Source organism: Oryza glaberrima, chromosome 3 (genome assembly GCF_000147395.1).
Source record: "Oryza glaberrima chromosome 3, OglaRS2, whole genome shotgun sequence".
Taxonomy (NCBI): domain Eukaryota; kingdom Viridiplantae; phylum Streptophyta; class Magnoliopsida; order Poales; family Poaceae; genus Oryza; species Oryza glaberrima.
The window spans coordinates 28,955,222-28,980,513 of NC_068328.1; the positions used below are offsets into that span (position 1 = coordinate 28,955,222).

At 43.6% G+C, this 25,292-nt stretch overlaps 4 protein-coding genes across 6 annotated transcripts; all 4 read left to right on the forward strand.

The window, feature by feature from the left end:
- The first annotated feature begins 1,730 nt into the window (after positions 1–1,730).
- Positions 1,731–11,686, forward strand: LOC127766007 (FIP1[V]-like protein). The gene is made up of 9 exons (XM_052290996.1): positions 1,731–2,587; positions 4,091–4,317; positions 4,801–4,930; positions 5,024–5,092; positions 5,176–5,319; positions 7,254–7,355; positions 7,488–7,753; positions 8,123–9,767; positions 10,806–11,686. Exons 1-9 carry the CDS (start codon positions 1,838–1,840, stop codon positions 11,373–11,375), a joined length of 3,903 nt encoding a protein of 1,300 aa, XP_052146956.1. The 5' UTR covers positions 1,731–1,837; the 3' UTR covers positions 11,376–11,686.
- A 1,552-nt stretch (positions 11,687–13,238) lies between these two features.
- Positions 13,239–14,019, forward strand: LOC127769030 (uncharacterized). Its single transcript, XM_052294723.1, has one exon. It carries the CDS (start codon positions 13,484–13,486, stop codon positions 13,832–13,834), a length of 351 nt encoding a protein of 116 aa, XP_052150683.1. The 5' UTR covers positions 13,239–13,483; the 3' UTR covers positions 13,835–14,019.
- Positions 14,020–14,444: 425 nt separating this feature from the next.
- On the forward strand, positions 14,445–19,180 carry LOC127769028 (lariat debranching enzyme). Its single transcript, XM_052294722.1, has 10 exons — positions 14,445–14,629; positions 14,753–14,869; positions 15,321–15,478; positions 16,042–16,163; positions 16,332–16,525; positions 17,231–17,413; positions 17,516–17,634; positions 17,747–17,886; positions 18,222–18,302; positions 18,651–19,180. The coding sequence occupies exons 1-10, from the start codon at positions 14,624–14,626 to the stop codon at positions 18,752–18,754; spliced, it is 1,224 nt and encodes a 407-aa protein (XP_052150682.1). The 5' UTR covers positions 14,445–14,623; the 3' UTR covers positions 18,755–19,180.
- Positions 19,181–20,198: 1,018 nt separating this feature from the next.
- Positions 20,199–24,971, forward strand: LOC127765157 (COMPASS-like H3K4 histone methylase component WDR5A). 3 transcript variants are annotated; one of them, XM_052289998.1, is made up of 3 exons: positions 20,199–20,935; positions 23,377–23,734; positions 24,364–24,971. In XM_052289998.1, exons 1-2 carry the CDS (start codon positions 20,270–20,272, stop codon positions 23,683–23,685), a joined length of 975 nt encoding a protein of 324 aa, XP_052145958.1. In that variant the 5' UTR covers positions 20,199–20,269; the 3' UTR covers positions 23,686–23,734; positions 24,364–24,971. The 3 variants fall into 3 exon arrangements, with proteins under 3 accessions (XP_052145958.1, XP_052145959.1, XP_052145957.1); XM_052289999.1 differs by having other exon boundaries at positions 23,377–23,685; positions 24,364–24,946; XM_052289997.1 differs by lacking the exon at positions 24,364–24,971 and having other exon boundaries at positions 20,200–20,935; positions 23,377–23,902.
- The last annotated feature ends 321 nt before the right edge of the window (positions 24,972–25,292 follow it).

Below are 25,292 nucleotides of genomic sequence, written 5' to 3' on the forward strand. Positions count from 1 at the left end.
TTTTATATGCATCATTTGATTTGTGATGGTGATAATGGTAAAGCCATGCTGCCAACTAAATAATTGTGAAGAACAACGGGCAGCTTACACGTTGTAGTCTCATCGGTCCTTTTCAGTAAAGATGGCTGCTTCAGTTGTTGAACTTTGTGACTATATAAAACTAAGGCCTTGTTGAGAAGTAAACCGCCTGGCTTGGAAATTGTACTAGTATGACACAAAGAAGATCGTTTAGCTTCGATTGGTTTCGACGTTTTTTGGGGTGAAATGGTTGAAAATTGCAAGCATCAGCTTACTCTTCATGTGCCACAAACTCATATAGTCGATGGAAAATCCCAAACTAAGTGGCAGTCAATGCCTCAATGGAAATTTCTACGACGCCAATATATGTTTTTTAAAAGCAAAAAAAATAGTACTATAAGCACGCGTTCCAAACATCAGCATCATCTAAATCAAGGCCCTATCATTTTCACATGAACCTTCTCACTTTCCATAAGAACCGATAAAAAGGTCCCACGTTCCAAAATCCAAACGACACCTGACACGAAAACCTCACGAGATAACAAGTGCAACCCGAACACGCTCATAATCTCGATTAAACCATGTACTATAATCACATTATTACAAGCGCTTGTCACAACTTTAGATCCTAATAGATTTTTTTGAAGTATTCATAAGTTTCACAAATCCATAATTCTGGACCTGCATTAACGTTGATAACATTTGAATGTATTATTAGGGTGAGTTTGAGGAGAAGGTTATTGAGGAGATTGGGAAGATACGCAAAACGAGGTGAGCCATTAGCTCATGTTTAATTGAGTATTAATTATTTTAAATTTTAAAAATGGGTTAATATGATTTTTTAAAGCAACTTTCCTATAGAAAATTTTTGCAAAAAACGCACCGTTTAGTAGTTTGGGAAGCGTGCGCGCGGAAAACGATGTGTTTTCTCCCTCAATATTACCCAAACAAACACAGCCTTAGTTTTCGTTTAGATGAAATATAAAAGTTTAAATCACTATAGTTTATCTTACAAATTTTAATTCCAGTAGGACATAAGATCTATAGCTTTGGGCCTGTTTGGTACAGCTCCAACTCCTAAATTTAGCTTTAGGAGCTGGGTCTGGAGTGGAGTTATGGAGCTGTCTAAATCTAGCTCCACAACTCCAGTTCATTTTGTGAAAGAGCTCCACCCAGCTCCGCTCCCATTTTAGGTGGAACTGAAACTGTTTGGCTGAGCTCCAGCTTCAGGAGGGGTGAAGCTGGAGCTGGAGCTATGCCAAACAGGCCATTTGTCATAACTTTGTCAAATATAACCTTGTACTATGGGCATGTTTGGTACAGCTCCAGCTCTGGCTCTAGAGCTCAGCCAAATAGTTTCAGCTCAAAAAAATATAGAAGCGGAGCTGGATAGAGCTCTATCAAAAAATGAATTAGAAAGATGGAGTTAGGTTTAGGCAGCTCCACAACTATACTCCAGACCCAACTCCTTAAGCTAAAATTAGGAATGAGAGCTCTATCAAACAAGCCATGTGTTAAAATAAAATGATGCGGTGTAAGTAGTCATTTTAATATCAGTGACTGATGAAAAGTGGACAATTAAGCGTGCTTGATACTGGTCTTGGTGGTGGGTAAAAGAACAATAATATCTCGCCGGTAAATTGTAATTGTAAACAAATAGAGGAAAAGAAGAACCCAGCAAGCCGAGAGGCCCTTCTAATAGGCCGCTCCAGCTCCGAAACGAGCTTGGCTTGGCGACCCGTCCCTCCGCCCCTCCCTCCCACTCTCCTCCTCCCCAATCTCGCCGCCGCCTTCCTCCTCCCCCGATCTCGCCGCCGCCATGGAGGACGACGACGAGTTCGGGGGCCTCTACACCGACATCCTCGTCCACGCCCCCCCGGCGCCGTCGAATCCCGCCCCTCCCGCCGCCGCAGCCGCCGAAACCCTAGCCCCCGTTCCGCCCGCACCAAACCCTAACCCTACACCGACCCCTGCCTCGACCAAGGCGGCTGCTGCTGCGGATGAGGAGGAGGACGACGACTGGCTCCTGGGCGGGAGCGACCCCGTGGTTGGTGTCGACCCGACCGGGGACTGGGCCGACGAGGAGGAGGATGGCGGCGCCGCGCAGCCACCCCCGAAGCGCGAGGCTGCTGCGGCTGCTGCGAAGCCGGCCCCCGTCGTGGCGGAGGAGGCCGATCCGCTCATGGGGGGTGTAGCGGGCGACGCTGGGGCGGCTATCCCGGGGCTCTCGTCGTCTGCGGCCGCGTCGGCGGCGGCGGCGGGGAGCGAGGAGTGGGATAGTGACAGCGAGGACGATATCCAGATCGTGCTCAACGAGACGGACGGTCGCCGGCGGCTCGGGGAGGACGAGGGCGACGACGAGGACGGCGAAGACCTCGTCATCGTGGCCGATGGCCCTATCCCTGGGATGGAGGAGCAGGATTGGGGGGAGGACGCCGCAGCGGCTGGGGCGGAAGGGGAGCGGAAGGAGGGCGGTGAGCCTGGGAAGGCTGCGGCGGCCCCCGGTGGGAGGATTGGGTACAGTGGCGGCGGCCAGGGGTTCCACCCGCAGCACCATTCCATGTTCAAGGTCAGTTCTTTGGGCCAAGAAGCCGTACGATGCGCTCGGGCCACCCCCGCAGAGGGCGACGGCGTAAACCCGGTTGCAATTCACTACGTTTTATGTTGTACTGTGTAAATATCTTACCAAGTTAAGTGTCCTTTTTAGATTTTCTTTTGCTTTCCTGCCTACTGCTCGACAATGTAAACTGTAAATGCATTATTAACATATAAAGGAAGAAAAGGAGAAATACAATGATTTTTGCATCTACTATTCAATGCTTCCATATAGCTAGTTCAAAGATTCTAGACTTCTTAATGTGCCATCTCCATGCTGGAGTTATAGTTCTCTGTCAAGTAGGGGGAGTTGCTGTCAAGATGGTTGCGATGATGATTGGTTGTGAAGTTCCAAGTCAGTAACTTCATTTCAGACGCAGATATGGCATGGATGAAGCCAATTGATGTTAATAACAGTGTCGTCATTTCAAGCTAGGGGATAGTGGGAAAGACTGCAACTGTTTGAATTACCAATATTACTGTTGCAAATAAGAGATACAGGGACATAATAGTTGATATAATTTAGCTCAAATAGCATCAAATCTAAGCTTCAGTCTGTCTGTTCTTTACATACACAGGGTTAGGATAAACCTTGGCCATGCACACTCGGATCATAATCACCTCGGCTGTAGGTTTCTATAGTCCAAGTTAAGTTTGTCTATATTAAACATGACAGTAGAAGTCTTGGGGGGCAAAGTAACGATCAATCACAAATGGGCGTGTTTTCCTTCCCTTTCTACCAACACAAATATGATATTTGGTGGGATAATTGGCTATTTCAGCAATCCCATACCAGGCTTCTTATAATTTCTGATCATTTTCAGTGGTTAGGCTATGTATGATCATATAACTGTATGATGGGAGTGTGATTCATGCACATTTGTAGCTATTGTGCTGGTTGCTAATGTGTTAGGACATGCTATCACTAGGGATTTTTCTTCTAATATGAATCAGCCTGAATTTATATCACTCCCTGGCTCCCTGCTGAGCGATATGACTACATTATAATGATTTGGGCATTTGGATCATATACTAGTTTTCGGTTGTCTAAGAAATAATTAATATTAGTTTGTTTGAACTTTAGGAAGATTTGAGTTTCCACAGTGTTTGCATGTGAGATTTGTTAGAACCAAAGTAGTACAAATCTCTGCACTACATGTGCCATTTATCTTGTGGTTAACTGCTTAAAGCAATCTATCATATGGGCTAAAATAATTCTTTTTGCATGTGGATTTTTTGTAAATTATGTCCAAAGCTTGCAGCAATGAACCTCATGGAAGTCTAAATTGATTACATGTTTAGGTTGTGTTTATAATTTATCATATGTTCTTGTGGTTTTCCTGTTGTTAAATGGAAGATTTTACTGCTTGAAAAGTTGTCCGCGACATCAAGGATTGCTCACCATTATTGATTTATTTTTATTTAGTTGTTAAGTCTTTTTCTAATGTTTCTATTATTTCTTGTCTTCCTCGTGCAGTATGTGCGCCCTGGTGCTACACTAGGGGCTCCATTAGGTGGGGCTCCTACTGCTACTGGTCAGTTCCGCCCTCCTGGACCACCGGGACCTTTTGCTGGTCGAGGAAGAGGTGACTGGAGACCTGGTGCTGGTAGGGGCATGAATAAAGGTTTTGGCTATGGAATGCCCCCATGGGGAGGTTCAGGTCGTGGTTTTGGTGGACTAGATTTCACGCTTCCTCCGCACAAGTAAGCTAACTGGTAGACATGTTAATAATGATAGTCATGTATGTTGAATGGTTCGTTCTCCCTTATCAGGAATTCTGTTGCTGTTGTGAATGACTGTCTATCTTATTGTCAATACATCTCTCTTATTGTAAAGGGCTTATTGACCTGCTGCCTGAAATCACTAATATTCACTCAAATACGAACCCTTAGGTTACTGAGTATCCTGAGCTTTACTTAAAACTACGAGGAGAAAGAAACAGTGATATACAGCTTTACCTTTTATTGAGAATCATTATATACAAGCATTCTATAAAGCAAATCAGATAGATGTTAGTATTATTGTAATGTTCTCTGGCAATTTGTTAGTATGTATTTTGGAAAATCCTCAACGACGCAGAAAGGTTGGGATGGGATATTCCTTCTGATCTATCAATACATCTGTACAATAAATTCTATTTCATATCTAATTGTTTTCTACTCATAAGGACAATTTGCTTAACTCAGGACTATATTTGATATTGACGTTGATACAACATTCGAGGAGAAGCCATGGAAATACCCTGGTGCTGATATTTCAGACTTCTTTAATTTTGGGCTTGATGACGAGAAGTGGAAAGACTACTGCAAGCAGCTGGTGAGTGCATATTTTATCATTTGTTGGCATGTATTAGACTATTAGTGTTATTCTGTTTTTCATTTGTAAACAATTGGCATGATTTATCACTAGGATCAACTACGATTGGAGTCCACAATGCAATCTAGAATACGCGTGTATGAGAGCGGGCGATCAGAACAGGTTTCCAATAGTCCCACTTCGAAAATATCAATTCTGTGCTATTTATTCTTTTGATGAACTATCTTTAACTGGTTTCCATTCAGGACTATGATCCAGATCTGCCGCCGGAGCTAGCTGCTGCTACTGGTCATCATGACATTTCTGCTGATAGTCGTAATAAAACTGATAATGGGCACACGGACTTCAATACCCAAGGAAGAGTTCCTACAAGCATGCGTCCACCTGTGGTACTAAACCCACTCTCTTTGACATCTATGTAGCTGGTTCTTGCTTTTCATGTTTTTTCTTGCTCGTGCACAGTGCGCACCCCATGCCATGATTTTGCAAATGTCAGCACTCACACATCAGTGCACGTGTACATTATGAAAGGATGTTCCACACACTCAATCATGTGCTTCTTTTCAATAGCTGTGTGAGATTGATAGTTATCCAATCTATAGGTTTAAGTTATTCCCTTTTTGACCACCACTTGGAGCATTGGTTCAATCACGCTAAACTTTCAAATTCCATATAGGTCAAAGCTGTTGTCCACTCTTTGTATGGATTTGGTATTGACATCCTCTAATTTTTAGTACTGTTGTATAACTAAATCTCGACAACAAGTAGCACGAGATATTGGAAAATTTGCAATCATGGTCATGCTAGTTTGGTAGCCACATGGATTCAATCAATAAATAGGGGTACGCATCGAAGTTAAAGGGTTGGTGTCTATGAAAAGAGGGAGCTACAAAGATTTATATATGTTTGGGCATCTAATGCTAGTAGCCAACACCTGTTAGTGTGCCCCTTGAGGCCTTGACTTGGGTCAGGAGGGCTGCCCCTAGGGAGAAAATTGATGATATGCCACTCAATTTGTTGAGCTTTGATAAAAGGCCACCCTCTATATTGCCTCCTTGTTAATTTGCAACTTTGGAGGGTTTGAGCCAAATTTTAATTTCTTTTCTCCTATCTTCCACTAATTTGGCACAGGAAAAGACCAAAATCCCCTGACCCCTTCCCACATATCGATTAGATCATTGGTCGATTGACCCATCCTCTCTGTCGTGGCCTGTTAGCATAGACAGAACCTTTGCAGCCGTTGGGGCTTAGCGCACCCCTACCCCCTAAGTACCCCCTTCTCCCCATCTACCCCGAGCTCCACCTGTAAGAGGAAGAAGAGAAGGAGAAGCTGCGTGACCATTGCTGTGCTGGCGCCACTGCCTGCGCTCACTCGTAAGCCCTCCGGCACCGCCTGCTTCTGTGGTGCGCAGTGCGCCACTGCAGATGGCCGAGGGTGGAACTCAGGCGAGGTGGTGTGCCGAGCCCTGGCACACGTGGCTGACCAGCAGGCTTCTCCCCCTTGGTGGCGAGCAAACTCCTGCTCCTGGAGTGATGGCAGATAAAGGGAGAGGGATTAACCTGAGAAATTATGAATGGCTAAAACCCTAATAAATGTCATTTTATAGAGGTGGCAATGAAATGGGTGGTATTTGAACAATGGCAATCTAGACAGTGTCATTTTACCAATGCCCAACAAATCGAGTAGCAAATCGTTAATTTTCTCTGCCCTTAGGTGTGAGGCTGTCCTGTAGGGTTCACCAAATCACCAATTGCTAAGAGTGTTGGATCAGGATTATTCGATGTCATTCGGTAGAAACAAGCTCCCCTTGGGATTGGGGGGTATTTAAGCTTCTTGGTCTTGTATACTGACTATAATGCTAATTAGTAACCAGGTAGCTATAGATTTGTTGTTGTTGTTGTTGTTGTTGTTGCTGATGAGTGGGCCTAGACTTTGTCTTGGCATGTGTTCACCTACCACCTGGTCCCTCGTAGGATGTGGTCTGAGTCCACCTATTGAGCTGTGGATTGACCATGCCTTGACTAGGTGCAGGGTGATCTCAACCCCTAGGCAGCTAGGTCTGGGTGTTAGGGTCGGGGCGTGACACTGACCTTGCCTTGAGGGCACATGGTGGAGGTTCAGATCGCCTATGGGGACTCTGACTATGTGCAAGTTGAAGTCATTGGAAGTACTATCTAATTTTAGTGCAAGATGACTCTAGCAGTCTGTTATGAGACATGCAAGTTTCATGTGGACAATTACAACACACGCAGGGCCAGCTTTCCTTATTTTCCCATGCTCATCTGTATAGATTCTATACTGATGTTAGAGTTCTCTTGTCAGATGACAGGGAGGCCTATACAGGTTGAAACTGGCTATGGAGAACGCCTTCCATCTATTGATACCCGCTTACCTCGAATGCGTGAATCAGACTCTGTTATAGAGGTAAGTATTTTTTTGATTCGACCTGTGTTCAAGTTTCTGCTCATATGGATCAACTCTGCCTTTTGTTGCCTGTCAGTCGAGTAGTATTTTGTGCCTTTTCAGTTCTAACGAGTACCTTGCTTTCCATTTCAGATTGTGTGTCAGGGACAATCAGATGATCCACTAGTTGATGATAGTACAGTGGACCAAACTGAGAAGGATTCTCAACGAGGTGATAAAAGGACCCATGGGGCTGAGGAAGGAAGACCATACACATCTGAGATGAATAGTTCTTCTGCTCTGGGGAAGGAAGAACATAAGAAACGGTTGCCTGTTTCATCTGAAGGTGATAATGCTACAGATGTCAATGGCCGCTCCTCTCCCAGCTACAGAACAAGGGGTTCTCCTCGTGGAGTAAGGTATGCCAATATCTGCAGACCTTTAGATATACTAGATAACTTATTAACATGAACTAAGTTTATTTAGTCTTTGTTTGCATGATCCTATTTATGCCATATCGGACTTGTTGATTGTCCTCCCATGATGTAATGGTCCCATGTTGCTATAAATGTGAAGATATTGCAGCATCACATCAGTTTCTTTTCCATCTTGGGGAATTCTGTTCATTTTTCTACACCTATCCACTACCAATTTTTCATATTTTTTCTGATTCAGTCTACTTCACTTGCACTTCATTTTTCTTGAATGTTTTTCATTACTTCATTCAAATCCTTCGTTTTTTGTTAAAGCTATATTTGTAATGCTGCTTCCAAATTGGTTCTTTGAAGGTCATCGAAAGGAAGCTCTGCCCGAGAAGTTGAAAGTTCCAATGAAATATTACCCCGCCAAACAACATCATTAAAGAGAAACAATGATTCTCAGAGAGAGAAAAACCCTGATGAGGGCTCAGAATCCAAGGATGGTCCTGAAGGGTCACCTGCTGCTGCTGATGAAGCTGCAGATAAACTGAGTGCAGATCACTTTGATGGTAATGATGGCAGTCTTGCTTTGGTTGATAGTGCTGAAGTGGATGGTGATGATGTTATCTCAGATCCTCACACGGTTAGTGAGACAACTACAACTGATGGTGATAACTTGTCTCATTCTGGTAAAAAACAGAAACTAATTTCTAGGGCAGAGCAGCCCACTGGACACAATAGCAGCGATCAGGATGAATTGAGGACACGGAATAGTGATAATAGTAGAGGGAGGTCTGGTAGCAGCAAAGATAATCAAAAACGTCTTGAATCTGGTGAAGAAGTTCTGCAAGATAGGCGGTCCAGGCGAATAAATGATGCAAGAAGGCATCATGATGGAGAAGACCGCAATTCTCGTCGGAAGGATGAGTACCTTCGAGACATCAAACCAGATGTGGAAAGATCACATTTGGCCTCCAGGAGTAGGGATGATACCCACCACCCTTATGCAAACAGAGACAGGGACATGCGTGGCAGAAGTTATGATAGGGTAAGAGATACAGAAATTTGGCAGAGGAGAGAAGAAAGTGTTCACAACAGACGAGCAAAAGAGGAAGATGTGAGGCTCGAACACAATGCTGAAGTTGGTGCAAGGAATAGAAATAAGATGAGGCCACCTGTTGATCGGAATGATAGGATTGAAGATCCTCATGCAAGGAAGCGGTTGGATGATGGTGACTGGAGGGGCTCTAGACCAAGAGAGCGTGGTGATGTTGTTCTGAATCGTCGTGAAAATATAGATGATTCTCATATGAAGAGAAAGAAGGATGAAGAGAACATGAGGAGAATGAAACCTGAGAATGAAGACATAGTTCATGGACAGCATGGTTATAGAGGAAGGGATGACCCAAACAGAAGGAAGAGAGAGCGGGATGATGGAATTGATCAGAAAAGAAGAGATGACAATGCTAGGATGAGGGAGAAGGCTGATGATCGTTATCATACAAAGCATAAAGAGGATAACTGGCGACAGAGAGAAAGAGAGGACAGGCACAGGCCTAAGCATGACAACACTGTGACCCTTCAGAGAGATGAAGGAAGGGGATCTGGTCGGGGTGGACGGATTTTGGATGATAAATTAGTCACTAGCGGTAGGAAACAGGATGAATCAAGATCTGCCGGATTAAGCAAAGAAGCGCAAGAGCGCAGCAGACAAAACGACCCTTTGAGGAGAGATCAAGGAGCAGAAGAAAATAACATGCAAAATAGAGGCCGTTCTGATGTACATCCACGTGATGAAAATCCAAATAACAGTGAGAGGAACACCAGGCAAGAAAAACCAAATAATACTCATGACGGTAACCGTCTATCGAGCAATTCTGGTGCTCGCCAAGCGAGTAGAGATAGATACCGGGAAAGCACAAGAAAGGGCAGAAGTTCTGATATTAATGAACATGATCTTCCCAAATCGAGCAAGAGGAGACGTGAAGACCATGAAAGTCATCGTGGTGGGAAGGTATGAAATCCTTGCTGACTATAACTTCAGGAAGGTATACATGCATTAGAGGTTCAATTGATTAGATACCAGAAAACTAGAATGCCATAGTTTTAAATTGATTGCTGCAGCCTTTGGTTTTGAGCTGTGCAGATATTTTACCTACTGTTGTTACAAATGATCGAGTGCAACATACTACAAGTTTTTGATAGTGTGTCAAGCTTGGATGCTTATTGATTAGGGTTTTTCCTTCTATACCGCCTATCCTGGTTCTTCCAAGATAACAGTTACATGATCACATCTTTAGTGATATGTTCATACGAGAACCTGTGCTCCCTTCGCACATAAGTGCACTCAGATGTTTACAAAAAATTTCAACTAAGTCTGTAAACATGATTGCATGCATCACCATGCAAAATTTCAACTCAAAATCTGATACACGGGATGGAAAAAACAAGGAATTCATATGAACAGTGCATGTCTACACTTTGGTAATCACTTATTTGTGTGTCCTGACATTTCGGTTGAAATCTGTAGGATACTATCTTGTTAGCATGGGACAGTTTTAGATATTTTCAATGCACATTTCAGTGCACTTTTTTGCAAAGGGAGCACAGAAGTACACAACATTTTCCAACAAAAGAATATGTTATGAGCTTATCCAAGCAAGTTACTAAATCTGTCTCCTAATTGTTTTGCAGAGTACTTTTATCTTATTTTGCAAACTGTGTTAGATTTCTTATATCTGAGTAGTGGGTACCTATGTTTTCTCATTAGTGCATATGGCATTATGGCAAGTTGAGCCTGGTTATATTTTTGGTCTGCTTTAGCTTTATATTACTGGTTGAACGCCAGCATGGTGCATGGCAATGTTTTCTAAAAGGGAACACAAAATAAAGTAAAATCTGTATGACATATTGCCTACGCCTTGCAATGAGAAAATATGGCAAAGCATTTTGGGAAATCACCTTGCTGCATGTGGGCTTATGTTTCAGCTATTTCTAGAACTCCTTGGATTAGTCACTCACTCGATACAAATGCAAATATAATGCTGTATAGGTCGATGTGAAAGGAGTGAGCGAGCAAGAAAATAGTAGGGATCATACTGTGTCCTCCAAAAAGGGCCAGAATCCACAACGTGAATCATTTGTGAAACAAGCGGAAGAAGATCCCATGTCAGATGATGAAAACCATGAGGATTCAAGAAGGGGTCGCTCTAAGTTGGAGCGGTGGACGAGCCACAAAGAGATAGACTATAGTAGTATCGATAATGAAAATGCACCAACATTTTCTTCCATCAAATCAGATGTTCAAGCTCCTACTGCTGATGAGTTAGGTAAATCTGAAGCAGCTGCAGCTGGCAATTCAGAACTCAAGAGCGGTGGCGATAATGGCCAAACATCTGAGAAGAACGCCGAAGAGCGTGATCGACATCTAGACACTGTTGAGAGGCTCAAGAGACGAAGTGAGCGTTTCAAACTTCCCATGCCTGGTGAGAAGGATGCACCGCAAAGCAAAAAGGTGGATACTGAAGTGCAACCTCCGCAAATCGAATCTGCTTCTGCTGATTTGGAAGTCAAGCCAGAGCGGCCAGCCCGCAAGAGGAGGTGGACTGGGACTGGGAGCTAGCTTTGAGCTGACGGTCACTCGAAGGAATTACCTGCGGAATATCATGACGGATTGCACACTTCACACCATGTTTGTTCTGTTACAACTGGAAGTGGAATCCATGTATGATTTTGCTGTTTAATTTATACATGTATGTGTTAACTTACAGAAATGTTTGATTTTTGGTTGGGGAACTGGATACTGTACTTTTTTTACCCATTCATTTCCCCTAATGATTCCGGTGGTCCAAATGTGGCGCCGGTGCCAGTGTGCCACCAAAATCAGATGGCTCCAAGCCTTTTATGGAAAGCAGCTGATTGGAGTTCCCTGACTTGGTAGGACTGGTGCTTCGACAACAATTTCGTGGGTTCCAGGAGCTGCATTTGAAGAAGCAGGGGTGCCCCATGCAAGCAATCTTTTTCTTATGATGAACTGCTGGTGATCTGGAGGCACTTGATTATTGTATGATTCCTGTTGCCATCTGATGTTGCAGAAGCTATACCAAGTTACCGCTTCTTGTGCATGGAAGCATGGCATCTGACTGCGAGGTAGATCTTTACGACCTGGGATGACTACCTACTGTGTGCCATAGTATGTTCTTGTACATTTTGATGAACCTACGTTGACGTGCATAAAGTTAGTTCATAGTATGCAGCAAGACTGCAAGAGAGCTAGTGTAGAGCTGCATGGTATACTGAACATTTGGACGGATCAATAATGTATACATCTTAGGTAGTGGACAGTAGGGTTGCTTGTCTAGTGGAATTTTGCTTATGACGATAACCCAGATTGATTTGACTTCGATCATCCAAATTCGTTTATGAATTAGACCCATGTTCTATGCGGAAATGAATGCTTCTTTGTCGAGTACTACTTGCATAAGCATAAACTTAAGCTGAAGATTGCAAAATTAACACACCACTAGTACATAATTACAGGAGGATGGCCAAGCTTAAGTTTGCCAAATTAGTATAGGCCAATAGAAACCAAACAAGATCCCTGTGATAAGCCTCGGTTCTGTCATTTCTGTTCGGGGTTTCAGGCGATAGCGAGCGCAACCAATCCTTTGCTCCCGCGGACGCTTTCGCGCAACTGCGTGCAAGCGCAACGGGGCCAATCGCCACTGCGACGGTCACCGTCGTGGTTTCGGCCGCATCCGGCCACGGGATTCCGCCTCATCCGCGCGGTCCTCATGCGCGCGCGGGCTCGGCACACGCCGGAGCTGACCTCCCACGAGCGCGGCGCGCTCCTCCCCGTGTGCGGGGGCCCTCTCACGCACGCACCACAAGTTAAATTTAGGACCGAATTACACGTACGTCAGGCGCGCTCAGGCATTCTGCCGGGCGTGTGGTGGCACGTGCCGCCGTAAGAACGGCACTGGCCCCCGTTTACAACTGTACAAACCTTATCCACCTTGGAAAACGGCTCACGCAGCATCCTTTGTTTTTTCAACTTGCTTACACAGTTACTTGCACCCCCAATCTCACAGGCGAAAAATTCGCAAAGAATACTATGGGAAAAAGAAAACCAGCGATTCGGCAGCCTCCAGGAAGAGCCGAAAACGTTGCGCCGGCTCACCCAGTCTACTGGGCCCCCTTCCCACGGATTCGCAAAATTGCAAGTAGTGAGTACTCTGTCCGTCTCATTTTAAGTGTAACCATGAGTTTTTTATCCAACTTTAGTCATCCATCTTATTTAAAATTTTTTTATAATTCGTATTTTTGTTATTATGAGATGATAAACATGAATAATATTTTATACGTGTCTTATGTTTTTAAATTTTTTTTTAAATTTTTTTAAATAAGATAGACGATTAAAGTAAAACGCGAACTTATGACTGCACTTGAAGTAACAGCGAGTAGTGAGTCAGTGACACCAACCACGCCCAATATTTGCAGATAGCCCACTGGTTTTCCCCCAAAACAGCCCGCACCCACCGTAATCCGTTCGCTATTTTGTCACGGATTCGGCGCCTCCTCGCCTCGGCTGCATAAATAAATACCGCCGCGCGCGCCTAGCCAGCGTCGTCTCGCTCGCCGTTCGTCCGCAACAAACCAAACCAACAGCACCGAAAACCACCTGCGATTCTGCCGCCGCACGGCCCCGAGGATCCGAAGCGAGAGAGAGCGATGGCCCCGACCGCATCGATGCTGTTCCTGAGCTACCACCAGCTGCACAGGCCCGCCTCTGCGGCGGAGGCGGCGCCGGCCAGCCGGAGGAAGGAGGCGGAGGAGGAGGGGAGTAATGGCGGCGCGGCCGGCGGTCGCGTCCGGGTCAGCCTGAGAAGCGCGCTGTCCCTCCTGGCACGGCGGAGGGAGGCGGCGCCGACGCCGACGCCGCAGGCCGCCGCGGCGAAGGAGGTGACCAGGCGTGGCGGTGGCGGTGGAGATGGCGTCGCCGGCGAGGGTGAGCCGGAGGAGGCGGCGTCGCTGGAGCGTAGGTTCGAGGAGGCGGTCCGGCTCAGCTGCTGGTCTTCTTGAACATCTAAATTAGCTCTTTGCGATAATTGCATATTATCCCACATGTACATAGGTAGTGCTACTGCTGCTAGTGCCAAGCACATGCACCTTTTTTTTTCTTTTTTCTTTTGTTTGCTATGATATTGCCGCTCTGTTCCTGCATCTGCATGTTAGCTTGTACATGGATGTATAATCGATTTCCTTTTCTTCTTCTCATTCCTCTTCTTTTTTTTTTCGTTCATGTGCTATCTTGTTCTTCACAAGTGCTTGGATCTGTAAACTGTAATCCACAAGAGACGCTTGTACATGAGTTCGTCGACGATTTTACAGCCTTGGTGTTGGCTCCTCCTGTCCAATCCTCTGGCTTAAGAATCGCTCGAGCTAACGAACTCGTCCCTCGCCAAAAAAAAACACAGAGAGAGAGAGAGGCGAATACATTCAGGCAAATAGCGGCTAATGGGCTTCTTGTCACTGAAAGAGCAGTGCTTAGCCCACAAAGCATTCAGGCCCCAAATTAGGGCTCATTAGTATGGGCCAAAATTTAACTAAAATCCCACCCTATACACTGTACGGGCCGGAATGTAGGCCCACGAATACGAGACCTTACTAAAACTGCGGCCCATAGTACGAGGGAACCGCAAACCGCAAGCCGCAAGGTCCTCGGCCTGGTCCGTCTCGTCGATTCCCAAGATTCTCCGCGACGGCGCGGCCGTGCCCTTCTCCTCCCCGGAGCTTCGAGTCGCTCAGCCTCTCGTCGGCTGCTCCCGCCGCTCGCCGCCTGCGCCGCCGCCAGCTCGCGCGGTCATCACCATGAAGGTGAGTCAAGGGGGGCGCCTCTTCTCCTCTGTCCTTTTGCCGTTTTGGTTGGGAGGGTGGGCTTCTCTCTGGCCTTGCCGACCATGTGCTCGACGTAATGCCTCGGTGGGTGACCTGTTGCAGATCGCGGTGGAGGGGTGCATGCACGGGGAGCTGGACAAGGTCTACGACACGCTGCGCGAGCTCGAGAAGGCCGAGGGCGTCAAGATCGACCTCCTCCTCTGCTGCGGCGACTTCCAGGTGAGCAGGCCGTGCGCTCTACGTTTTGCTGCGGTTCTTTTCCTTAATTGGGAGGTTTTGCGGAATTGATGCGATTCATGCGGGAAAAAGGTTCAGCGGTCTCGTGTGTATGTTGAAAATAGCATTTGGTGTCCCCGCAGCTGGTTGGAATTTGGGAGTAGTAGTTGTTTGTTTAGTTGGTGGTTTACTTCGACTGATAGGAGTGGCGAAGTAGTGTTAATTCTCTTGTAATCAAATAAAATGTCGATATTCATACTGCTACTCGGCTACTCCAATGCATATGAAGATAAGCTAAACCAAGTCTGTAAGATGAAGCACTTGTGTTTCCAATATTTACTATGAATAAGTACCAGAATGGCTATTAGCTAATCCCCGCTCATTTTCTGATCACGCTCTACCAATGTTCGGCAGTACTCTGCTACATGTTAACATACCTCACCTTTTGATGCAGGCTGTTAGGAACGAGAATGATTTACAGTGTCTTAATGTCAAACCAAGGTTTCGTGAAATGAAATCATTTTGGAAGTACTACTCGGGACAAGCTGTTGCCCCATACCCAACAATCTTCATAGGTGGAAACCACGAAGCATCCAATTATTTGTGGGAACTGTGAGTCTTCTTCATATATGCTTGATGGACCTCTTGCAATACAAAAATGTGGTTTCTCTTTGCTCTGGCCCTAGTGTACATTCGCATCCACTTGATGACACATAATTATAACTGGCATTGAAGAAATTGGTCGGTGTGTATTGTACGCTTTTCCATAGTGTATTTTATATTTTGGTTTTAAATTTCTAATTGGGATTATTCATGTCCAATGATCGCTAGGAATGGCATGAAGTTCATTGTTGAATGAAATTGTTTTGAAATTAAAACTTTCTTTTGGATGATGAAATCACTGTTTTGTTTAGAAATATATATATGAAGGGGATAAAGTATCCTCGTTATTGCCTTTATTGAGTTACACAATATATTTGACTGTCATTGTTCATACTATTGATGTGCCACCTCCATCTTAAATATATGACATTGTTGACTTTTAATAAGATGAATGGTCAAATTTCATGTCCAAAAGTCAACATCGTCATACATTTATAAATAGAGGGAGTATCATTGTTGCTAATTTTAAAAATGTAACTTTGCTACTTTTTTTGTGGTCAAACATCTAATAGGTATTATGGAGGATGGGCAGCACCCAACATCTACTTTTTGGGGTTCGCTGGTGTTGTTAAGTTTGGAAACATTCGAGTTGGTGGACTATCAGGAATATATAAGCAACAACATTATCACTTAGGCAAGTTTATTCATATTTTCTTGGGATACCTTGTAATATTTTTCAACTTTTATATCTAGAACATATTGTTTAAAAAGTGGAAGCCTAATGAAAAAACGTCCTAAACTGCAAAAGTAAACACCAATAAACTCTGAATAGAGTATTTTAAACTTATTGCTTCTTATGCAGGACACTATGAGAGGCCCCCATACAATGAAAACACTATAAGGTCAGTGTACCATGTAAGGCATTATGATGTTCTCAAGTTAATGCATGTGAAGGAGCCTCTAGATATATTCATGTCACATGATTGGCCTCTGGGCATTACTGAGTACGGAAACTGGCAGAAGCTTATTCGGGAGAAAAGATTCTTTGAAGAAGAGGTAATACCATCGGTTACACAACATTTTTAAAGACTCTAGACATGGAAACAGTATTTTTCCATAGCTAAGATATAACTATGACAATGGTCACCAGCACCAACCGTATGAAAACGCTTCAAGAGAGTAATCTTTTTGAGCTACAATACTGCGTATTGTATTTTCAAATTAAACTAATGATATTAACAATGGCTTCATAGATCAATTGGAAAAAAAAAACAATGATTTCATAGGCTGGTCAGATCAACTTGGTCCACTGTTCATTCAAATAATGGTTCCACAGTTTCAAGACACTTCTTAATAGGCATGGTGCAATGAGATTACATTTGTTGATTCTATTCCAAGCCACCTCCTGTTCTGACACTGACTACAACTTCTGCTTTCTGTCTCTGACTTTCACTCTGCTCTCCGACTGACTTCCACCTTGCTCTCATTCTAGCCAGAGATCTGCTCCTGAGTCCTGAGTCCAATCTTCATGTTCGCTTTTCCCCTGGGCCTATAAAAACATCCCTATGGGGAAAGTCAATCCTCATTGTATGCTGACATGTTTAGCGGTAGCCTGACTATTATTGTGAGGCTGTTGGCTTATTATACTCCATGCATGTTTAACCCCACTTTTTACACAACATAAGTTTTATGCTTCCTTAGCACATAACTTTCAGGATTGTATGTGCATCAGTCTATTAGTGATTTTATTTATTATTTCAGGTCAACAAGAGAACACTAGGCAGCGAACCAGCAGCAAGACTACTGAATAAACTAAAACCGCCATACTGGTTTTCAGCTCATCTTCATTGTAAGTTTCCAGCTGTTATCCAACATGGAGAAGGTGGGCCTACAACTAAGTTTCTTGCACTTGATAAATGTCTTCCTCGGCGGGGCTTTCTCCAGGTGCCCTTTATTACCTGATTCAGGATTATTTCTTATCCTTGTAATTAAATTTTGCATTTTGCTGTACACATTTGTTTCTGAGGGCTTGCCAATCCATTTTAGGTAATAGACATTCCATCCGGTCCAGGACCACATGAGATCCAGTATGATGAAGAATGGCTTGCAATAACACGGAAATTCAACAATGTTTTCCCCTTAACTCGGATGCCATTTACAATGCTGTCAGTGCTTAACTGCGTATAACGTCTTTGCTCGTTAGCATGCAAACAGAGTTCTGAAAATATTTTTTTTAAAAAAATAAATCCAGAGTTTTTCAATTGTCTTGTTTTACAGGGATGAACAGGTTGACACTCAAGATGACTTGCAATGGGTTAGGAACAAGTTAAATGCCAGAGGGGCTAAACCTATTGATTTTGTCCAGACTGCTGCATCTTATGATCCTTCTTGTCAAGCATCCAATCCCTCCATAACAGGTGAGCTTTGATATTCACATTCTAACTTCAGAAATATGCCACTTCTCTCAAAAGGAGTTTGTAGGTCAAATTGAGCATTACTCCATTAGTTTTGTGTTACATTGCAGTTCATTTCATTCATTCAGTTGCTTTTGTAGAGAACGTTGTAAACTACTAGAACAACAATTCCAACCATTTGCTAGCAGTCTATCTGATTACTCTTAAAAAAAGGGTTTTTACTTTCTTTTTTTTTTTTTGCAAGGAAAACATGTTTTACTTAAACCTGACCCAACTTGGATTCACATTTCTTGTCGATCTTCTGAATGTGTTTTAAGCTGTTCTCCTGTGTTACACAGTTCATTGTAGGAATCCACAAACTGAGTCTTTTCTGCAGCTTCTAAATCTCCTGTATCTTCTGGACTCATCAAATTCTTATGGTATGTAATTTTTCTAATAAATGCTTATGGTTATACTTGACTATCATTTCTGCTTATATACAACTCTGGATTTGGTAAGCGTGGAGCCTAGAACTGGCAAAACTTTGGCTATGGTGTATGTACAATGGTTGGTTCAGCAGGGTTTAAGCTAGTTATGTTTTTATATGAATTATGAATATTTCTTTAAGCAGACAATCGATACTCTGACTTATCCTTACTCAAACATAATTGTTCTGTTATTGATTATACATTGGTTATACTTAGCGAAAAATATGATATATACCACCCAAATCTTTCTCATATATATGCTTAGTGGTAGTTCCTGAGCATTCAACCTTTTGTTGACAGGGGTTAGTAGAAATGAGTCAAGCTCCCAGACAGGACAAGCACTTGATAGTGACGACATAGAGCTCCCTGACGATGAAGATGATCCGGCGGACGATGATGACTGAAGAACTGAAAGCCTGAAAGTACATGGCATTAGCTCTGTAGGGAACGGAACGAGCTAGGGAAACTGACCTGTAGACAGTACAATTTACGCTGCTTACGTGTAGAAGAATTGAATGGGATGTGTAGACGAATGATCTTTCATTGTGTGTATTAACTTGATTTGCAGGCTAGGTGATGAATCCTTTTTTTTTTGAACCAGAAAACTCATTATTCATGATCCGAGGTATCTTCGGCAACGAAACGACGGGTACAAACTGGAATATCAACCAGTACTGGTTCAGACTGAACTGAGCAAACAGATCCAAGCTGAGCTAACACATGAGCTACTCTGTTACATTCTCTAGGCATATGGCTAACCTGAAAAACTGACAAATTTTGTCTCCAACAACTGTTTCAGTTCCAAGTGCCAAGCCGCCACAATTGGAGAGATCATAATTGGTAGAAATCACTGCTTGTTTTACCATTGCGCGTCAGTTTCCAGGTAAACTCTCCCAATAGGCCAATACCTAGCTGTACCGCCGCCTCAACTCCATACTCGCACGTTATGGGTTCAGCCTGAAAGGCACTAGAAACATGCCGGAGACATCCTCTGCCTACTTGTACAATGTCTCCTGGGAAACTCTCCCAATACCTAGCTATGCCCAATCCACCCGCTTTTGCTTGTGAAAATGCCCCATCACAGTTTAGCTTCAAAGAATCATTCGTGTTGCTATCCATGGGGTCCCTTATGTTTTTGCACTGACAACACAAGTACATAACACACCTCACATCAACAACCACCACACATGCTGAGGCCTTACAGAGTTGCATAAATTATATATAAATATTATGCTACCTCATTCCAAAATACTCCCCCCATCCTAAAATAAACACAGTTATAAGTTTCTGTGTCCAATTTTAATCGTCCGTCATATTTCATTTTTTTTTAAAAAAAGTAAAAAACACAAGTCATGCATAAAGTGTTATTCATGTTTTATAATCTAATAACAATAAAAATACTAATCATAAAAAAAATTAAATAAGACTGATGATCAAAATTGAACACGAAAACTCATGGCTGCGTTTATTTTGGAACGGAGCTAATGTATAGCAACCTATCTCATCCTATCCATCTTAAAACCATGAATTTGAACATCCTATGTTGCTATACATTTTGGTACGAACTACGAAGGGAGCAGTATTTCAGAAATTCAGCTTTGTAGTAGGAGTTGGGGGAAAAAATTCCCTTGTTCTCGAGAAGATACTACCTCCGTAAAAAAAAAAAAAAAACAATCCTATGAACAACCTGAACACACATCCAGGATTGTATATGACTTATGTCGGACAGTCAAAAGCCCAACTGTAATTAGTAAATGCATGGCCCATCGACTTGGCCCACTACACCACCACAGCGCCGTCACGGAGGAGAGGAGAGGAGAGGGAGACGGAGACGAGGGATTTTTTTTCTTTCCCAAGAAATTTCCAAAACCCCAAACCCTTGTTCCCTTCCCCGTCTCCGGTTGGCGCGGCGCGGGGCAATGGCGGCGGAGGACAACCCGGGGTACGCCCTGCGCGCGACGCTGGCGGGCCACCGCCGCGCCGTGTCCGCCGTCAAGTTCTCCCCCGACGGCCGCCTCCTCGCGTCGGCCTCCGCCGACAAGCTCCTCCGCGTCTGGAGCACCTCCGACCTCGCCAGCCCCGTCGCCGAGCTCGCGGGCCACGGCGAGGGCGTCTCCGACCTCGCCTTCTCCCCCGACGGCCGCCTCATCGCCTCCGCCTCCGACGACCGCACCGTCCGCATCTGGGACCTCGGCGACGGCGGCGGCGGCGGCGGCGGCGGCGAGCCCCGCCTCATGAAGACGCTCTCCGGCCACACCAACTACGCCTTCTGCCTCGCCTTCAGCCCCCACGGCAACATGCTCGCCTCGGGCTCCTTCGACGAGACCGTCCGCGTCTGGGAGGTCAGGTCCGGGAGGTGCCTCCGCGTGCTCCCTGCGCACTCCGAGCCCGTCACCTCCGTCGACTTCAACCGCGACGGCGCCATGATCGTCTCCGGGAGCTACGACGGCCTCTGCCGCATTTGGGACTCCGCCACCGGCCACTGCATCAAGACCCTCATCGACGACGAGAGCCCGCCGGTCTCCTTCGCCAAGTTCTCGCCCAATGGGAAGTTCGTGCTTGCCGCCACTCTTGATAGCAAGCTGGTGAGTTTCTTCAAAACTTCTCCCTCAACTTGCAGCAATGCAGCATATGTGGAAATTTGTATTTGCTAGTATGTGATTTTGTGAATGTATTTATTATGTGCTTCGTTAGAATGCGAAACTTAAAACTATTAGCTGTCCTAGGATTGCAATGCTAGAGCAATTATTTCGTCGTAGATCGCAGCCAGTGCGGTACATGGTGCCAGAGTAGATTGACTGGAAACTAAGGGCTTAGTGTTGCCAGGTTGTCCAGTGAGGATGCTGCCAATGAAGGCATTATGGGGGTAATTATAGGATCTGTGTTTACTAGTTATGTCAGCTACCCTTGTTGGTGTCATGTCTGTATTGTTGGAGGTGAAGATGGTAATTCTCATCTTAATCTCCTTTTCTGTTGCAAGGCTTATGGAGTATGCTTAAATTTTAATTTTCGGAAATTAAGATTATATCCATTTGCAAGGTGGCCCAAGCTTAATTAGCAATTACAGGGACAATGTGTTCACATGTTGGAACTCTGGGGTTGATAGCGGTGTGCAATTGGCGAATTTTCAAAGTGAGTGTGCTGTAATTGAAGACCTTAGGTGTATTTATATGAATCATCGTTCACTATTTACACTGGGTGTACCTTTGTCGGTGCTGACTTGGTGGGGTTCAAGATGATACTTCTGATCTTATCAATGCCTTTCTGTCGAACCACTTATGCTTTCTGCTAATATCAGTCACATTGATGCCCAACATTTAAACCCCTTTATGCTATGTCTAGCCTAGGAAATATATGATGCTTTTTGGGATCCCTTAGGTACCACCGAGGTTATCTGAACTTGAGACCATGTTGCCATGTTGAATCCCTACATCCTAGCTCTTGGAAAAAGTTGGTCATATGGAAATGAAATGTCCTTGTGAACTTGTAATGCTACAAGGGCATCTCTCAAGAAGGAGACAGAAGGATTAACTCAATAGATTTAAGTATTTAACAGCCTCACTGCCACAACATGCACACATGATCTTGCAGTTGTGTAGATGCATGTTATCTCTATATAGTTACTATACTTGCTATGCTTTAGTAGACTAGTGTGTCGTTAGAGAAAATATGACTTTTCAGTAGTTTTTCAAACTGCAATGTTGTTAGTGTTGTGTGCAATCTTGAGGTAGTGCTAGTGAACCTGGAAACCTAGAAATCCACTTGCTTTCGCAACTAAACAATTTTGTGCTGGTTAAGGAAGCGCTAGATGGGTTTATCTTTAGGAATATAGTTTCGCTGGTTGTTTTCAGAGTAAGGTGAGAACTGGGGCATTAATGAGTAGCTTATTAAAGTTTTTCTGTGTTTGAAACAAGCAATTAATAAGAGGCCAAATGAAAATATTTAGTTAACTTGAGGGATCATAAAGCTCAGGAGGGGTATTTTTTATATATTGAATTATAAGTGTGTACAATAACTATATGGGTTTCCTCATGATGGATGACGTAGAGATTGGGTATTGAGCTCTTACCATGACGTTAGGATGGCCAGAATGCTTCAGTATGCAATAGACAAATTGTGATTATTTTATCTAATCAATATTTTGTTCTGTGCTGCAATATTGTAAAAGACAAGTATAAATGCTTGCTTGGTACATTCTCAAATTTGACACTTATACAGGTACTTTGATAATATTAGCCATCTTACAGTTACGGTGAATTGGAATTATTGTTATTCTTATGTACCACTGTGTATCTATACTGAAACATGGTTGTTTCTTAAATACGATGTTCAACATCTTCCTGCATAATAAAAGAAAATATTTCATGTAGTTAATTTTTTTCTGGTGCTTATTTATTTGGGAGCCTCCCTTGAAGATCAAGTCCCAGTGTTTGATCATGGTTGGAGCAATTTATCAGTTATCATACTGAACATATCCAATTATCTATGTCTTTAGTTCCCCGCTTGGTCCACTTGGTGTTTTAATTTGTTAAATGCTTTACAGTATATTAGGTCCTTCCAGCAATCCTATCAACCTCCATCAATGCTGGAGACAATTCTTGGTACCATTTCTCAAGAAATTGGAGTTGGCCTATCAGCAAGGGTACTACACCCAGCAGATCCTAAAAATAATATCTCCACATTGTTTTAAGAGGTTAAATTGTAGTGCCATTTAGCAAAGCACATTGCTCTTGGGCCTTGGCTGTGTACAATTATATCCTATGCGCTACCTAACTCAGCAGAGTCCTTTGTGTACAACTGAATATTATGTAGTGATTCTGTGACAACAATCCCAACCTCACCAAACCATTTTCTGTACAACTGAATGGATTTATGTAGTGCACTGATACTTTAAAGCTGCTGCCTGTTGGAGGTTTTTTTACTTGACATCAGTATTGAATTTTTGGTGTATGTTCAGGTGTCTACAGCCTACTTACGTGTACTTTGTGTCACAAGAGCAGTTCTCACATAATGTTTATTTATGCAGAGGCTCTGGAATTTCTCAGCTGGGAAATTTCTTAAGACATATACTGGCCATGTGAACACAAAATACTGCATTCCAGCAGCATTTTCAATCACCAATGGCAAGTATATTGTCAGTGGCTCGGAGGACAAGTGTGTCTACATATGGGATCTTCAGTCAAGAAAGATTTTGCAGAAATTGGAAGGTCATACTGACACAGTCATTGCAGTGTCATGCCACCCCAATGAAAACATGATTGCATCGGGAGGACTTGACGGCGATAAGACAGTGAAAGTATGGGTCCAAAAGGAGGAAGATCAGATGGAAGTCTAAGTGAGTTCTTATTGTCTCGACTGTCATGTAACCTGACTGATGATGGTTGGTAAGCTACTTAGCTTCCAGACTAATTATAGATTGGTGTGGTGGGGAATGTAATTGGATGCTGCTTTATCAGCTTTTCTCCTGGCTTCGTGGGTTGTGTTCTGGTGAACTCTTAAATGAATTGGGATGGTTGTAACAAAGCCTGGACATAAAGAATTCTTAAACTTGATCTGCTCCCTTTTGTAGGTTATTTGCCTCTATGTGAAGTTACTATGCCTATGAAAATGCAAAATCAATTGTTCATAGGAGTATATGTTTTGGGGCTGTTGCCTGTTGGATACTTGGGCTTTGCTTTGCACTTTGAGTAGCCTTAGTTGGGCTTACATATGATATATGATGCTACCATTCTATTTGGCCTGCATGTTGACTAGCATGCACCGTAAGATTTACAGTTGTTTGACTAGCATTGGGAATTGGGCTGAACCATCTCTCTGAATAATGGAGCAGCTATTCCCTAAAAGAACTAAAAGAACAATGGGCCATCTGCTGGGAATCTGGGATTGGGCATACCTGAGCACTTTCTGTTAAACAGATGCATAATGTTTTCTAAATATATGAATTTACATTATTATCCTGCCTTTGGCTACTTGTTTGGTGAATAATCAGGTTTTTCCTCATTTTTCCTGGCAGGTTGAAGGACTTCCTTCTACATTGATCTTGCCATCTTACCATGCTCAGACATCAGTACATCACGTAGCCCTCAGACAAAGCAGCACTTCGTCCACTTCATATAATGGTAGTAAAAAGGACATAAAAATATGCTGCCTTCCTATTACTAACTCAGTAAACTGTCTTGCCGTGTCTTCCTTTGCCAGCTTGCGGATTAGCAGTGTCATGAATTCAGATAAGCTGTGTATGGTTGTTCCTGAACACCAACAGTGCTGCTTTCTTTTCTGTGCCATTTCATTGGGCACCTAGGAATGAACGACTCGTCTCCATTATTTTTTGAGACATTGAAGCATGGATTGGCCTTATTATTGACAGCAACTGGGTAATGGTCCATAGGGGGTAAGGGAGGCATGGGGCCTTTCAGATAACTAGATAAGATGTGATCTGTCCATCTCCCTCTAGCAAAAGCTGTCCTTTCTGCCCCTTCAAAAAATATTTTCTGCTTTGCATCTAGACTTACACGCTGGAAAGCTATTGGTCACCTTCAAATCACTTTCATCCTGCCTTTGCATTGCCATCTTTCATTTGGTCCCTATTCTATTTCCTTCTCTCTTTTTTTGAGCTATTTCCTTTGGTCACTCGTGACTCTGCCCTGCATGTGTTATCTGGTGATCTCCCGAGTAAACAACAACGTGGAAAACGTTGTTGAGCATGGTCATAGAACTGGTCTCCAGTAAAGTTGAGATTGTTTGCTCTGAATACTCACCTCTCCTGGTTTCAGTTCAATATATGTGTAGTACTTCCTCCGTTTCATAATGTAAGACTTTCTAGCATTGCCCACATTTATATAGATGTTAATGAATCTAGGCATATATATGTGTCTAGATTCATTAACTTCTAAATGAATATGAGCAATGCTAGAAAGTCTTACAATCTGAAACGGAGGGAGT